Raw genomic sequence first — 14,624 nt, forward strand, 5'->3', positions numbered from 1 at the left:
GTTTTTGGCACCTTTCCTGACTTTTGCACTGTGCAGAACCTGCTTAATTTCATTGAATCACTGTGTGTAATGACAATAAAGTGCTATTCTATTCTATTATATTCTATTCTAAAATCTGAGAATTGGGATATTATAATCTGAAAATTCTCAGATATTTTACAGGGTTAGCATTGCTAATTATACTTTAAAAATAAGAAAATACAAGCTTTAAACAGGCAACTAATTAAATATGAACTCCTGTTGCATCTGTGTTTGTATATATATATATAGTAGTATATAAGTAGCATTGTATAGTAGTAGTAGTAGATACCTACAATTTATTACATTTGCTATAATTTTGAATTCTGTCTCTGTATGAAATTCAACCCAAGTACTATCAAACCAAATGTATTTGATGTCAAAGCCAAACCATATAATTGCATCACCAGTCCTGAGAATCACTCCAGCACATGTAAAGCCAATGTGATTTCAGAGCTGCTGTGTTTTCATGTGGTCACTGAAATGTTTCCACACTGAATCAGCAACAGGAAGGGCCATGGTGATGATTTGTGTGTAATTGAGTGGCTTCACACTGCCTAAATAGGATTACTGTATGGTTTTGTGATCCTTCTAACCACTATTGTGCTACAGTTTGTTACATCATAGGTCTGGGGAAAAGAGACCAAAATTAAATAGTTTGAGGCATATCTATATAACATGAAATTTCAAACCTTCCCTTTTATTTACCGCCTAAAAACAACTAAGTTCACATTCAGTATACTGGAAATAAAACTACAATCGGAAATGACTGCTCCAAAACAGCTGAACATAGCATTCTATTTTATTAAAATTTAATTAACATTAAAAGTTACAGTCTGTTAATTAAGTGCTGTACATATATTTCATATTAGAGATAACTTGGATATATCAAAAGGCAATTTCTAGGTAGTTTTTTTTCTACAGCTGAAAAGTAAAGTGAGAATATAGCAAAGCACACACTTCACATTACAAGTATACAAAACATAAAGCATATCTTAAATTCTTTTAAATAGTTCTGACTTTAAACCACTCATATACACACAGAAACGACTCATTTACATAAAGCCACATTAACTAGGATCTCGGCATCAGACACCTTTTGCTCTTCCAGATCATTGCGAAAGGAAGAAATCTTCATCCTCTTGAGGGGTAAATGTTCATGCGCTCTCAAAAATAAAACAAACAGTCCTTCCAGTTTAGAAATCTTGCATGCAATTAATATCTTCTCTTCCCTCTTGATTTTCTCTTTCTGGAGTCACCTAGGGAAACAGACTAAAATGAATAGCCAGAATCAAAACATCTAAATTAAGGACTTTAATGTAATTTAGTTAAAACTACAGTATGAAGGCAAAGCTACATCAGCTTTAAAAAGCTAAACACCCCCAGCTGCAGATTTCGGTAATGGACAAGAAAACATGGAAGGAGACACACAAAAGTGACAGCTTTGATAAAGAAAAACAACCCCCAACTCATTCCAAGATGGCTTCACAAAGACTCCACAAGATGCGAGACGGAGATTAATAAACAAAACCTGTGCTGTTAGATTACCACATATTTTAGGATTAATTGCATTTTAGAGTGCTAGAATTAGTTCTCCCCTGGTTATTAGCATCGCCTCACGACACTTTGGTCAAATGCTGTTCAACATTTGATCGCCGCTGCATCGCAAGAGTGTTATGAGAAAGTGAGCGTTAGAAGCTGGACAACAGAGACAAATGGAATCCAGGTTCCAGTTAGACTGACAAATGATGCGTTACTTGCAACGAAGCGTTGACAGTGAATTCATTAGGACGATGTTCCTGCTTACAGTTTGCCATCCCTCTGTTGTGACCTACCTCATTGCAACACACAGCCCTTTTTATGTTTAGTGTGTCCTTTCCCACTGTTACCTTGTGCTTCAGAGAGTCAAAAACAGAGCATTCAAACAAACTGACCATTAAATCTGAAAAACAGTGCCGCGCACCGTACATACACGATCTTTATTAAAATGCAAAAAGGTTTATGAACAAACACTAAAATAGATCATACATAAAAGATACATTATTAAATGGAACAAAACAAAAATAAATAAGGACTTCCCATTAAGAGACCCCAACAGACTAGCATTCCAAACGTGATCTTTATTTAAATGAGTAAGGAGATTACCTTGGTTACTCTTTTTGTTTCGTTTAAAGAGGCTGTGCCGTTTCTTTGGTTCAGGCGTAAGGGATGGAGGCACTGCTTCAGACGCTGACGCCACATCTTCCGATCGCACTCCATCTGGGCCGTCATTCCCTTCCATGCCCTCACTGAGACCAGCTACATTAGCTTGATGGCCCAAATGTTTGTAATCTTCATCTTGGCTGTGTGTTTTTACAATAATGTGTTCTGGCTCATCTTCGACTGTCTTTTCTCCTTCAGGCTCTCTTAACTGGCCTATTTCATGGCTGGTTTTAGTCTCCCGCCTTTCAGTACTCGGTGCCACACGGTTTGTATCAAGTAAAGGACTTTCCTTCACGTGAACATCGACACCCACGTCCATTTGCTCCTCTGGCAGCAGGCTGGAGGCATCATCCAACACAGCCTCCAACAGGTCTGAATCGGCGAGAGAAGATGGGCTCAGGACACTCGTCTCTGTTGAATCCAGTGAGAAGCTATTTATGGGGAGATATGGTTTGTTCGGAGGAGGTTGCACTATATCTTTTAAAGGTGCCGCTGGTGTCTGTGGGAGTTGTACATCTGAAAGAGAGAGGGATTCTTCCAGGGGTTCTATCATCACTATAGCTTCTTTTCCCGGGGGAGTATTGGGTGCTTCGGCTGCGCCGTCTCGCACCACACTCTGCGGCGCTGGTGGAATTTCTCCTGATGGGCTGAAGAAGCCGTTCACTCCGTCTGTGGTGTCGTGGCGACCCTCGGTCCGATGCTTGGTGGGAACGGAAATGGTGTCCAGATTTACGGCTTCTTCTTCTGCAGATTTCACACTTGATCCTGACAAAGAGGTAGGTTGTGTTGATGGTGAAAATATGCAGTAGGTAGACCAAGAACTTTTATTAGCTCTTTTCAAACAGTGATATTTCACAGTGAGCAAAGATGCTTGCTATATCCTCCTGAGACCCAGCCCGTTAGCATGTCCTCTGTAGTGGACATTTGTCCATTACAGAGGACGCATGTCAACGGCCTGGGTCTCAGGAGGATATATATATGCAGCGAGGCTTCGGAGCTGGCACTGGTAGATAGCGAGCGGTGTTATGTCACAGAAAGAAAGCGCATAAATGAAGCAGCAAAGCCGTGTTGTGGCTGGCACTGAAATGTCACAGGAGCGGAGCTAGGAACTGCGGATGGAGGCCACAGTCTCTTGTCCTTACCAGGTGGGCAGGAATCCCTATGCATTTCATTAGAAGGGAAGCTTTCCGAATCGCACCTTGGCCTGGTCTTTCTCAGGCTGAAACCTTTCCTGATATCGGCCAAGAGGTGGTCGATGATGCAACCATCATCCTGTGGCAGCAAGCCTCTCTTGACTGGAAAAAAAGACAGGGCTTAAAACACATTCTAGTCAAATCACTTGTGTAGAAGTCAATTCATGGAAAGTGAGGAAGGCTTTTCACACTTACTAATCTTTCCATTCGCTCCCTTCTGTCTCTTGGACTCTTCCTCTGCCAACTGCTTTTTTCTCTTCTCAGCCTTGGCTGCCTGCTCTCTTCGGGTTTTGTTTTCCTGTCGGTATGGAAGCCAGGATGTCACTCACTGTCATGCCAAGCACATCATGTTCTCACAGTAATTTGTCTGTGTATTTTCAGTAGAGACATGTCAACTTAATTCTCTTCAAAAAATATGATTGCCACATTCCACAGACAACACTAACTCATACTCCAGAGGTCAACCTAACCATGACCTGGTCGTCTTATGCTTGGATATAAAGTGACAAAATATGTTCCCACAACCTTCAGTGTCTTGATGAAAAGTCCTCGGAAGGTCTTGAGTGTTCCAAAGAGTTCCTCAAGCGACAGCTGCTTGGGGTCTTCACTCAAATAGACAGCCAACTCCCTCCTCTTCGTCTCCAATGCAGCAAGCCTTTCAGCCAGAGTTCGACATTCCGCCAGTTTTTCCTGCAGCAGAGAAATAGAAATATCTGGCTGCAGCTTTGAAAATAAATGGCATAGCAAACTCCATTTGTAAGCACTCAGACATCGTCGTCTCACCTCAAGAATGTTTGCATATTGCTGCTTCACGTCCTCCACAGATTTGGAAACTTTCTTGGCCGTCTCAGAGAGTCGTTTTAGCAAGGCACTGAATTCAGACTGTACAGAATCCAAACTGGCTCTGAAGACAACAAAGCGGAAAACCTTTGATTACATGCCTGAGGCCCAATAAGAAAGGGACGACCACGAGCTAACAGACGTGAAAAGGTTTTTTATACCCGGCTGCTTCATCGCAGATCTCTAGCTCATCTGGCAGCGCCAGCAGCTCTGGATGGTTCTTCTCTGCTTCCTTTGCAAAGTAAGCAGCAAACCATAATTAAACAGTCATAATTCAGAGGAACAAAAAAAAAAAAAAAACATCACGGGAGCCGTGAGCCTCTGTACCTCCAGGATGTGATGAAGCAGCGTGATGCGGCTCTTGTTAGCCTTCGTCTCTGTAAGCTTAAGCAGAGAGCTGATCTTGAACCCTTCGGCATTCCCCGTGTGACTTCCCTGGAAGTAGACCGGCAATTAAAAATGCAAGCGCTGTCCAAGTGTAATCGAAGATAAATTATACATGAGATTTAAAGACGCTCTTACGTAGTTGAGGAAATTTCCGACGTCGAGGATGAGCCTGCAGAAACTGGGCATGTGTGTGCTCATTTTGAGGGCTGAGAAATGTGTTACATCAAGTTAAATCCAAATATGATTTATATAGAACTGATAGCTGGCAAAGAATGGCGAATAAATATAGCTATGCCATCGCTGCAGGCCTTAGGGTGTGTACTTACACTCGCAGGCCTCCTCCACAGTCTTGATTTTTGGTTTGATCATATCCAACACTGATAAAGTCTCCTCACACAACAACATACAATCAATCCTTAACCGATAACTGAGGGACACAAGACAGAAAGCATATAAATGATCAAGCAAATTCCTTAGACAGGTACGAGAGCACAGCTGCAGCTTGCTAACAGTTCACATATCAACCAGAAGAGTGAAAATAAAAACTACCATGGCACATTGAGGAGGAAGGTGTAGAGGCGGTCAACGTTTGCCAGTTTGTCTTGTTCTCCTTGGAAGGACTTCAAATTCTCGATCTACATTTAAAAGAATGATTCAGATATTTTGACGTTTTGAGATGGGCGCTTGCTCGGAGGTGCGGGTGCGAGAAAGTCACCGTGTCAAGGTGGAGAACAATACGAACCTCATGCTTCTCTGGAAGGAGCTTAAGAAGCTGCTGAAGCACCTCGACGTCGAACTTGCTGCGGTCACCGTTCTGAATCATAGCTACGAAATCCTCATTGGTGCTGGAAAGACAACATGGAAAAATACTGAGCAGGTATTTTCTATATATACTGTTTCTAAAAAAACAACAACATGACAATATGTGATATCTCACCATTTGAACTGCTTCAGGAATATGTTCAAATTGAGATTTTTCTTTGGATCGATGAAACTTATCTTTAAAAAAAAAAAAAAAGAGAAATGACAGAAGCACATTGATTATTTAGCTATGGTAATGAGGTGCGTTTGTTCTGGGTGTTGCCACACCGAGGAGCCATGTTGAGCGTTGACCAAGCGCACCTCTTTAGGCTCCTTCTTGACAGGAGCAGCTGCTCCCTTGTCTTTGTGTTCGGTCACCGGGAGACAGAACAGCTGCTCGATGCTGATGTAGTCCGGCTCTGGAGGAGGAGGCTCTTTCTGAACCGAGGCCCACATGGAGTGTCCGTCTGTGTGTGTGTGTGTGTGTGTGTGCAGGACGAGAGGACAAAGTTCACGTGACATTTACAATCAACATCACACAACCAGCGAAACTTATTTCATAGTGAATTTTCCTTTTTTTTTTTGTTGTTGACCTGAACCTCCACATGAAATTCTAACTAGATCGGAAACAATCCTCTTTCGGTTGTGGTGCATCGCCATAAAATACGCTTTACAAAAAATGTGCTTCCATAAAACAGTTGCAAGTATACATACAACAAAACTGTCGTTTTCTGCCTTCATAAAAAAAATAAAAAATAAAACAAGTGAGAGACTGCCTGAAATATTTTAAGATAGTTTAATCCACCTACCAGTCACCGTGCGGAGTTTCTGCCAGTTGAGCTTTTTCATCCTCAGGGTGGGAAATCGTTTTGGTTTTACGGGTATAGCACAGCCAAGATTGTAGCTACTCTGAGGCACGACCATGCCTGGGGGAGGAGGAGGCGGCGGTGGTCCACTTCCCATTCCTGGTAAGGGTGGCGGAGGTGGTGGCGGTCCACTACCCATTCCTGGTAAGGGTGGCGGAGGTGGCGGGGGAGCCAGGCCTGGGCCGCAAGGCGGTGGATGTGGCGGCATTCCAGGTAAGGGAGGTGGGGGTGGAGGTCCGCCAAAACCTCCAGGCAGTGGTGGCGGAGCAGGGGGAAGTGGGCATTGGTTTGAAGATGGAAGAGAAGGTCCACTCATACCCGGGGGAAGAGGAGGTGGCGGGGGTGGAGGAGGAGGCGTTGCGCATGGGGGCTTCTGAGCAGACGTAATGCTGCTTTTCCCTGACTTCTCTGGAGGATCTCCACCCATCTGTACAGCCTTATCCACTTTCACCATCCCTTTGTCCACTTCGTGATGACCTTCATAGCCTTTGGAGAACATGAGCCGCTGCACGATCCTCTCCGAGGGCTCCATCTGAGCTGGAGTTCAAATCCAAGAGAACGCACAGATAAACTTCATTTCGACAGTCATGCCATCGCCATCATGGATTAACAATTGAGATGGCCATTATCCAGCCTCTTGTGCCTGTAGTGTTGCTTCACCGCTGACTCACAGTTCTGAGCCAGCAGGATGGCTCTGTTTGCGACGGTCTCCAGAGCCAACCAGATATCAGAGCGACCCGGCTCGAGCACCAGCAAAGTCTGCAGGATGGACAGCAGCTGCTGGGAGGCTGGAGAGCTGCTCAACTGCACACAGCAACACACCCATGTGCACACATTGGTAAGAAATACAACAAAAAGAGATGCCCTGTCATTTAGGCCACTGGGAATAAGTCAGACCTTGTTAAAGAGCGTAGTGAAAACCTCCAGGTGATTACTCATGTCGACGCCCCCGTAGACGCGTAGCAGCTCATTCTCGTCTTCAGCCATCGCCTCTTCAAAAGCCTCACATTGAATAGTCAAGTCTACCTCCTCTTGCTCTCTGCGTGCCACACACATACAGATCAGTGATGGACACGCCATTGCATTCAAATGCCCTTTTCATTTGTGTGCAATGGATGGAAAGGGCCTTTGCTCAAAGCACTGTCATCAATGGTCACAATTTCCAAGTAGCTCCTCCAAAAAGCACCATTAAGAGATTTCAATTAATTGGAACTTGAATAACTGAATCTGTTGCATAAAGTATGTTTTAGTGATCGAGATGTGCATGATAGAGGGAATGATTACCTTAACCGTGGCAGTAAATCCAGTAACTGAAGTCCTGCAAGACAGAATTAAAACACACAAAACAGTCTATCACAACACTCGATTATCAGTTTTTAGGAAAGTGTGCTATGAAGGGTTCTCTCGTGCCTCTCCACAATAGCATTTGTTTGTTCTGGGAATTAGCAGGAAGTTGCAGGTGAGCAATCAAAAAAAGGGGGAGTGGCCGAAGAGGTGACTGATTGGTTTTAGTTCAGCTCAGACATAATCAAACGCTCTCTGCAGTGACAATCTTCTGGCAGTTTCTTTGTGCCTCACTGCTTAACACTACACCAATGACCCATCAGAAAAAAGGTTTTTATCAGTCTAGAACGTTTTTTTTTAATTAGAAAGACTCTAAATGCTGATTAAGTAAGAATAACAATACCCCCCCTCCCCTTAAATAGAAAACAGATGACTGAATGCTGAATTTAATTTGCTCACTTTCTCACAAAATTAGATTAGATCAGTGTGATTGAATCAGATTAAGGCTCCTACTGAAACTTTTGATAATCCTTTTTTGTGAATTAAAATACATGAAGTCTTTATCCACTTAAGGTTTCTTTCATTCTCAAGCACCATTTTTGTCAAAATGAGAATACGGCTATCGTACCTATTCTTAGGCAGACCCACTGACAGGGATGTCTGCAACATCTGCTGATGCCCTTCTTACACTTTCAGGGCAGTGGGGAATCACTAAATACCTCCATATAGTATATCACGCTGTGACATTACGCAAGCTATGACTCTGGATGCCAGATTTGAGCCAAAAAGCAAACCTACCGATAAACTCTTTCCTCATTCTGTCTCTCTGCCTGAGGTCATCAATCCCGAAGATGAGGGCATTGATGACACTGAGGAGGGTGACCATGTACGGGACGTTATCTGTGGCCTGCAGCTCAATCATGATCACGCTGAACCGGTACTGCTGCGTCTTCACACCCTGCAGGGAAATCAAATCGTCATCAGCCTGAGCAATCGCCACCTTACCACTGAGGTAGACCCACCAATAGAGGGCGGTGTTTAAGCATTTATCACTAAGAATGAAGACGTAAGAGCACGGGGAATAAACACCACAACTTAACTTTGATCAGGGTTAAAAGTAGGACGTGTCCATCTACTTGCCTTGTAGTGATCCAGGGAATCCAGGGCCAAGCGATTGCCATCTGCGGAGAACATGCTGAGGGCGGCGAGCAGCTCAAACACTTGCTTCTTCACCATTGTGTTGGAAGTGTCCAAGGCTGTGGGGAAGTACAATCTCACACATCGACACAGACCAAGTACTCACATTTCCAATTTGTTCCTCTTAAAACAATCAAGGCCCAATCCCTGTTTCTTTCGCCCCTTTTGTGTGGCGTCTTGTACATTGATGCTGTGTTTCTCCCACTTTTAGGCAACTCAAGTTGAACTTTGCTCCGTAAAGACTTGCTGTGCTGCAGATGAGCGTGCGTTTGTGAATAAATGGGGAGAAATGCACAGCTGACTGTGGCACTGTATTTCCAGTGATCCTCTGTGGCAACCATGAATGATTCATCTCTGCTCACAAAGCTGAGTGCGTGATTGGAAAATGAATCTCAGCGGAATCACAGCTACGACGGGCTTAATAAAGGAATTGAAGTGTATATTTAATTATTATGGCAACATATTTTTGTATACTTCAAGTATTTTCTCCATGATGCAATCATTTAGGTGCGTTTGGGCCTATTCGGGGCCATAATGCATGTGATGTAATCATTTAAGTGACACATCGATCGCAGTAGATGTGATGATTTTGTGTGGCCGACCTTGGGAGAGCTTTCGAATGTATCCCTCGTTCTCGATAATGAAGTGGATCCCTGCCGAGGAGTTCATGACCGCCCGGACGCAGTTGACACAGGTGAGCTGGAGGATGGCATCGGCGATACGAGAGCACCCCCGACCCGAGAGTCGATCCAGGGCCTCCAGGAGGAGATCCAACCCACTGAGCTCCAGGAACTGAACCATCCACGTCTGGTCGCTACCCTCAAGGCGACGTCTCAGACCGGAGTAGTTGACCACGGTGGGGACTTGCAGCAGTCTGATGCACAGCTCCGGATCGGCGCTCTCCAGGTTGGCCTCCTGTTGCGTGTCCGAGTCTTGTGAGGAGCCCAGGCGACCCCTGACTGCTGCCCACTTATTTTTCCCATCCGACTTCCCTGACATGATGGCTGTGGATGAAAGAATAACACAGTCTTTTCTTTTTCAATCACACAAAGGGATAGCATTTAGCTATTATCCTTATTAAGAAAACAATCAGCTTTTGTTGGGAGGCAGATGCCATCCAGTTTACAGAGTTGCCATTGTTGTCCAGAGCACAGGATGCAGGCCTTAACATTGGCCTTATCAGAAAGGGAAACAGAATGGGGAACGATGACTCTGCACTTTCACCGATGGCTTAAGAGAGCATTCTTGTTTAATCCTGCTTGAAAGAGAGAGGAGACTGGCAAAACCTCCACACAAAGGCACCTTGCACCGTAAAGTTATTTATTTTCAAGCGTGTTGTTGCCATATAAACAGTGAAAAACACACACAAGCAGGTAGAAATGAGTACAAAAAAGCATTTCACAAACATCCCACCTGACATTGGCATGAACGCACGCACTGATCAGTAAGCAAAGTCCTCTCTTTCTTTTCCTCTTAAACTCTCCATTGTGAATGTCTGTAACAAGTATGAATGAGCACATTCCTAAACGCTAATAAAATGCTAGTAAAAATCAACAGGAAGCCGTTTCGGACCAAAAAAGGGTAAAACTTTGCTTGGTTCTTTTGATGTTGATTTCACTCTTGGCAAAGATAAAGTAAGAAGCGTTGAATGATGAGCATCTATACAAACACAATGTTCTGCCAAAAGGCCGTATGGAGAGCCAGTCTGGGAAGGACTGCAGCGTTTATGAGTCAGCTATTTGATCCTACGTGGTTGATTTTGATTATATATGTTAGGAACTCACTAAATGAAAGAGATCAAAAATGACAAGTAATGAAAAATCTTTCTTTTCACTCTTCAGTCATGGTAAAATGGCCATTTCCCCCCAACATATTCTGGCGAAGCATTTATCAGCTCCGACTGCAGCATTCTAGTCCTGCTGCCAGTGTGAGAGTGTTACCGTGGCAGCAGGCGGGCAGACAATGGTATTCTACAATCGGCCTTCATGGAACTCTTCAAAGAGCAATATTCATTAGCCACAAAATAGATTGAATGCTCCCCCCCCCCATTTCAGTCTAATAAGAGCTATGTCAAGCAGCCATTTAAATGTAGATAAGGCTTGCATGTTCCCTCTGAGTCACAATCCAAAATTGCAAGTTGATGCTTGTAATAAGGAAAGATTCTGCTTTCATAAATACTTGTTCGACTAGGAGGGTTCATTGCAACATGCTAAGAATTTTCCGAATCAGTTGCGCGTCTCTCATGTGCGCTTGGTTATTTGTGAGAACTGGAAACAGTGTCGTGTGCGATGACTCTTAAAAAAGCAAGCAGCTTAGGAACTTTACAGGAGGGAGGAAGGAAAAGGGCTTTCCCAAGGCAGGAAACTTGGCTCTAGATAAACACGTCGGCTTGACAGCTCATGTTCCTCTTTGTAATTGCGGTTTCATTCCAAAGGACGTTGATTTAATCTTCTGTTTATGCGCCAATTATCTGGAAAAAACCAACCAAAACTGCGACGCTCCTCGATCGTAACCAACTTTCCTCGCCACATCGACCTTGCCTGCCGGAGCCCCGACATGCACCACTAATAGCCGGCTGATTCACCGCACACAGGACAAGCCCACTCCATGTGTCCTCTGCTTTAGCTGCCCACGCAGCAGCCCACTGTAAAGCAGCAACACTTAAGAGCATGGAGAAGCATTTCCACAGATGTTTTTTTTTTTTTTTAATCTCATGCAGACATATGTGAAGCTTATGCACGATGATTCCTGCCACATTTGTTCTCAACAATAACAAATGGGCGTAAGTTATGAAAGAGGAAGTCAGTAAATGTCATGGAACATATTTTTCTATTTCTCTCTCTCTCTCTCTTTTTTTTTGACACACCAGGTGTAATAATATTGCACCTTCTGAAATTTCACTACAGTATACACATTTAAAACGCGTGTTAATGCATAAAACATCCACTGCATTAAGATTGCTTGATACTTAGTCACTATTCAAGCTTTATCCAGTAGAATGATTACAACATAAAACATCTGGGACACATTAAGCATAAAAGCAGGCCTCCTTCTGCACTGTTTAAGGGAGTGACCATCCGAAATGCTTGCAAAGTCTTGGACTTTGGTTTCCCGTGTTCCTAAACTGTCTAAAGATGTCGACTTAAAAAAATAGGAATAGCACACACGATCATTCAAAATGCAAACTTCAAACTGGAAGCCCCATCTGTGTGTGTCTCTCTCTGTGTGTGTGTGTGTGTGTTTTGCGTACTCAAATGGATTGCTTTTAGAAATGGATAAACTATTTTTATTTTTTACATTTCCAATAAGGCAAGAAGGCTTACTGGGAAAAGTCGATTATCCTACTGGACGATGCGATAACAATAAAATGATCACTTTCACCACTGTGCGCCCATCATGATAAGGACATGTAAACGGTGCCACTTTTTTTTTTTTTTTTTTTTACCCCCCCACGTACGCGGGGGATGTAACGGGACGTGTCACCTCTCCGAGGCGAGAAAATAAAAACAGAAAATCCAAATATATATACATCCCAAGTCTTAATACACTGTATCACATCGTAATAGACCTCCCGCGGGCTGATAATGACATCTTACCTGATTTATTCCATAAACAAGCGCTTGGGGATTCGAGCCCTTCCAGACGCGCTTTACATCCAGACTAACCTCTGCGCTTCCAGCAACGACACTAAAGGACCGCTGACTGAACCATGAAGCGCGATGCGGATGGCAAAGCTTCCGAATCGATCCGGCTCGTAAGATAAAGATTCCACTTGTGAAACTGACAGTATCAGGAGAGAAATAGATCCGAACCGAGACATCCGGTCCGAATCCTTCAGTATAAAACACCTGCGCGCTGGACCGCGTCGCCGAGGAGGTGTTCGGTTATTCAACACCATTTTTTAATTTACTTTATAACAACAACCGACAACACAATGTATTATCTACGGTAGCAACACAAAATCCGTTCTGATGCTACCTAGGCTACGTAGTTAACGCATTTCTAACGTAAAGTAAGAGTTTGAGAAAGCTCGATATTAGCAGGAACATAACTTTCAGAAAACGGTGCATCGATAAATGGTTCAAAACAAAGGCAACGAAGAGATTAAAAATATAAAAATTCAGAAAAAAATGTAGCGTTGACTTATACATTAGATTCAAACAGCTAAATAGTATATGTAACCAATTATCACAGGAAAAAACCCTCATTTGACGTCTTTGATCAATCTCACGTTTATAGATATTATATTATAAGGGAATTAAACCTACCTGAAAATGTTCCAGACCGGCTCTGGTGTAAGAGCAGAAGCGATGCTTATCACTGTCCGCCTAACGATGTCCGCTATGTTTAACGGAACTGCCGCAAAGCAAAAAATCATGGAAAATCAACTGCCAAAGACGACGGGTGTCTAAACGGGGCATTTTATTTTGAAGGCGGAATTGCCATTATTCCGGTGTTAATGGGATTACCGTCGTTCGGGATGTCTGATGCTGACTGCAGATACTGATAGTTCATGCCCTCCTCCCACTCTCCCCATCCCTTCAGCCCGATCTGACCTCATCGTTGATGGAAGATAATTCCTTTGAGTTTCCTGACTCTCCACATCACTCTTGATTAAAGCAACAAGTTGCCCCGTCAACTGCAGCAGAACTTGTTACACTCTTAAGTAGTTTAATCCGATGATTTAAGACCCAATGGGCAGCACCGTGACACAGCAAGAAGAGGTCACAGGTTCAAATCTGACTTGGGGCCTTTCTGTGAGGATAATCTTTTTAAACACTATGAATAAGCGTTTTGAAGTTTACACTTCGCTTTAATGATCACTAATTTACCCAGAAGAAGTAACAAGTCAGGACATGTTACTGATTCTACATCATCATGGATCCCACTGCCCAAAGGAAATGGTGCAACAATAGATTATCTTGAGCTAAAAAAAAAATCACCAAGACACAAATAAGACCTGTATCTTGAAAAAAAAAGGCAGTTAATCTCTCCTTTTGAAATGTCTCTGTTTATTTTAACTCATAATAAATTGTATGCAAATATTATACATTTTGTCTCAAAGACCATCGAATGAAACAACGCGTGGTTGCAGGTTTTTCAGCGAGACTGTTCATCTGTGTTGTGAAAGCTGCTATTTACTGAGACGGTGACGGTGAAAGGTCTTTTATCATGTCCGCTTATGATCTTTCAAAATCAGAGAAACTTTACTCTTCAGCGTTCTTCTTAAATATTCCTTATGTTCCTTACGTAGCAAAGGTGACAACAATTGACTAACAACCAGAAGCAAGTCCAGCAAAGATGCCATTTGGAACTATAACTACATAACATTCTGGTTAAACTGTAACACTGACTTCTGTGTTTTATTTAAAACTATTAGAACCTTCACAGAATTTGATTTGGCATCATACATATCTATATTGTACATATTTATTGCAGCTTAAAACCTTGAATCATAAAATCACGAAAGCATGAATACTTAATAATATATATATTATTAAAATAATTCTGCAAAAATAAATAAATATATATCTATGAATGACCAGTCAATTTCTCACCGTCCTTTTCAGCGCTCGATAATTAGCAATATCCTGCAAAATCAACGCTTGTGTCGTTTGTCTTCGAAATATGAAAGGAAAATACAAAGTATCCATCCATTATAAAACAACATTTCCCGTGGTGCATTGCACATCCGAGCGATTGATGACGTGGTAGCTTGCGTCAAATTCATGCTGCCTGAAACTGGAACGACAACAAACACTGGAAGCTAACCTTCAACATTGCTATTAGCGTTTATAGTTTACAGCATTTATAGCGAAACTTATTGCCTGCAAAC

The 14,624-nt window shown here is 42.8% G+C and overlaps 1 protein-coding gene across 1 annotated transcript; it reads right to left on the reverse strand.

Moving 5' to 3' along the window:
* Positions 1-816: 816 nt before the first annotated feature.
* On the reverse strand, positions 817-9,787 carry inf2 (inverted formin 2). Its single transcript, XM_068751800.1, has 22 exons — positions 9,391-9,787; positions 8,732-8,847; positions 8,390-8,549; positions 7,592-7,625; positions 7,205-7,346; positions 6,979-7,111; positions 6,251-6,844; positions 5,763-5,908; positions 5,578-5,639; positions 5,383-5,485; positions 5,190-5,275; positions 4,967-5,067; positions 4,776-4,846; positions 4,581-4,688; positions 4,415-4,485; positions 4,197-4,317; positions 3,939-4,103; positions 3,609-3,711; positions 3,363-3,515; positions 2,164-2,985; positions 1,854-1,913; positions 817-1,277 (listed from the first exon to the last, which is right to left on the reverse strand). The coding sequence occupies exons 1-21, from the start codon at positions 9,785-9,787 to the stop codon at positions 1,855-1,857; spliced, it is 3,747 nt and encodes a 1,248-aa protein (XP_068607901.1). The 3' UTR covers positions 817-1,277; position 1,854.
* Between the last annotated feature and the right edge of the window lie 4,837 nt (positions 9,788-14,624).

The sequence above is a fragment of the Brachionichthys hirsutus genome, chromosome 18 (genome assembly GCF_040956055.1).
Source record: "Brachionichthys hirsutus isolate HB-005 chromosome 18, CSIRO-AGI_Bhir_v1, whole genome shotgun sequence".
In the NCBI taxonomy this organism is placed as follows: Eukaryota; Metazoa; Chordata; class Actinopteri; order Lophiiformes; family Brachionichthyidae; genus Brachionichthys; species Brachionichthys hirsutus.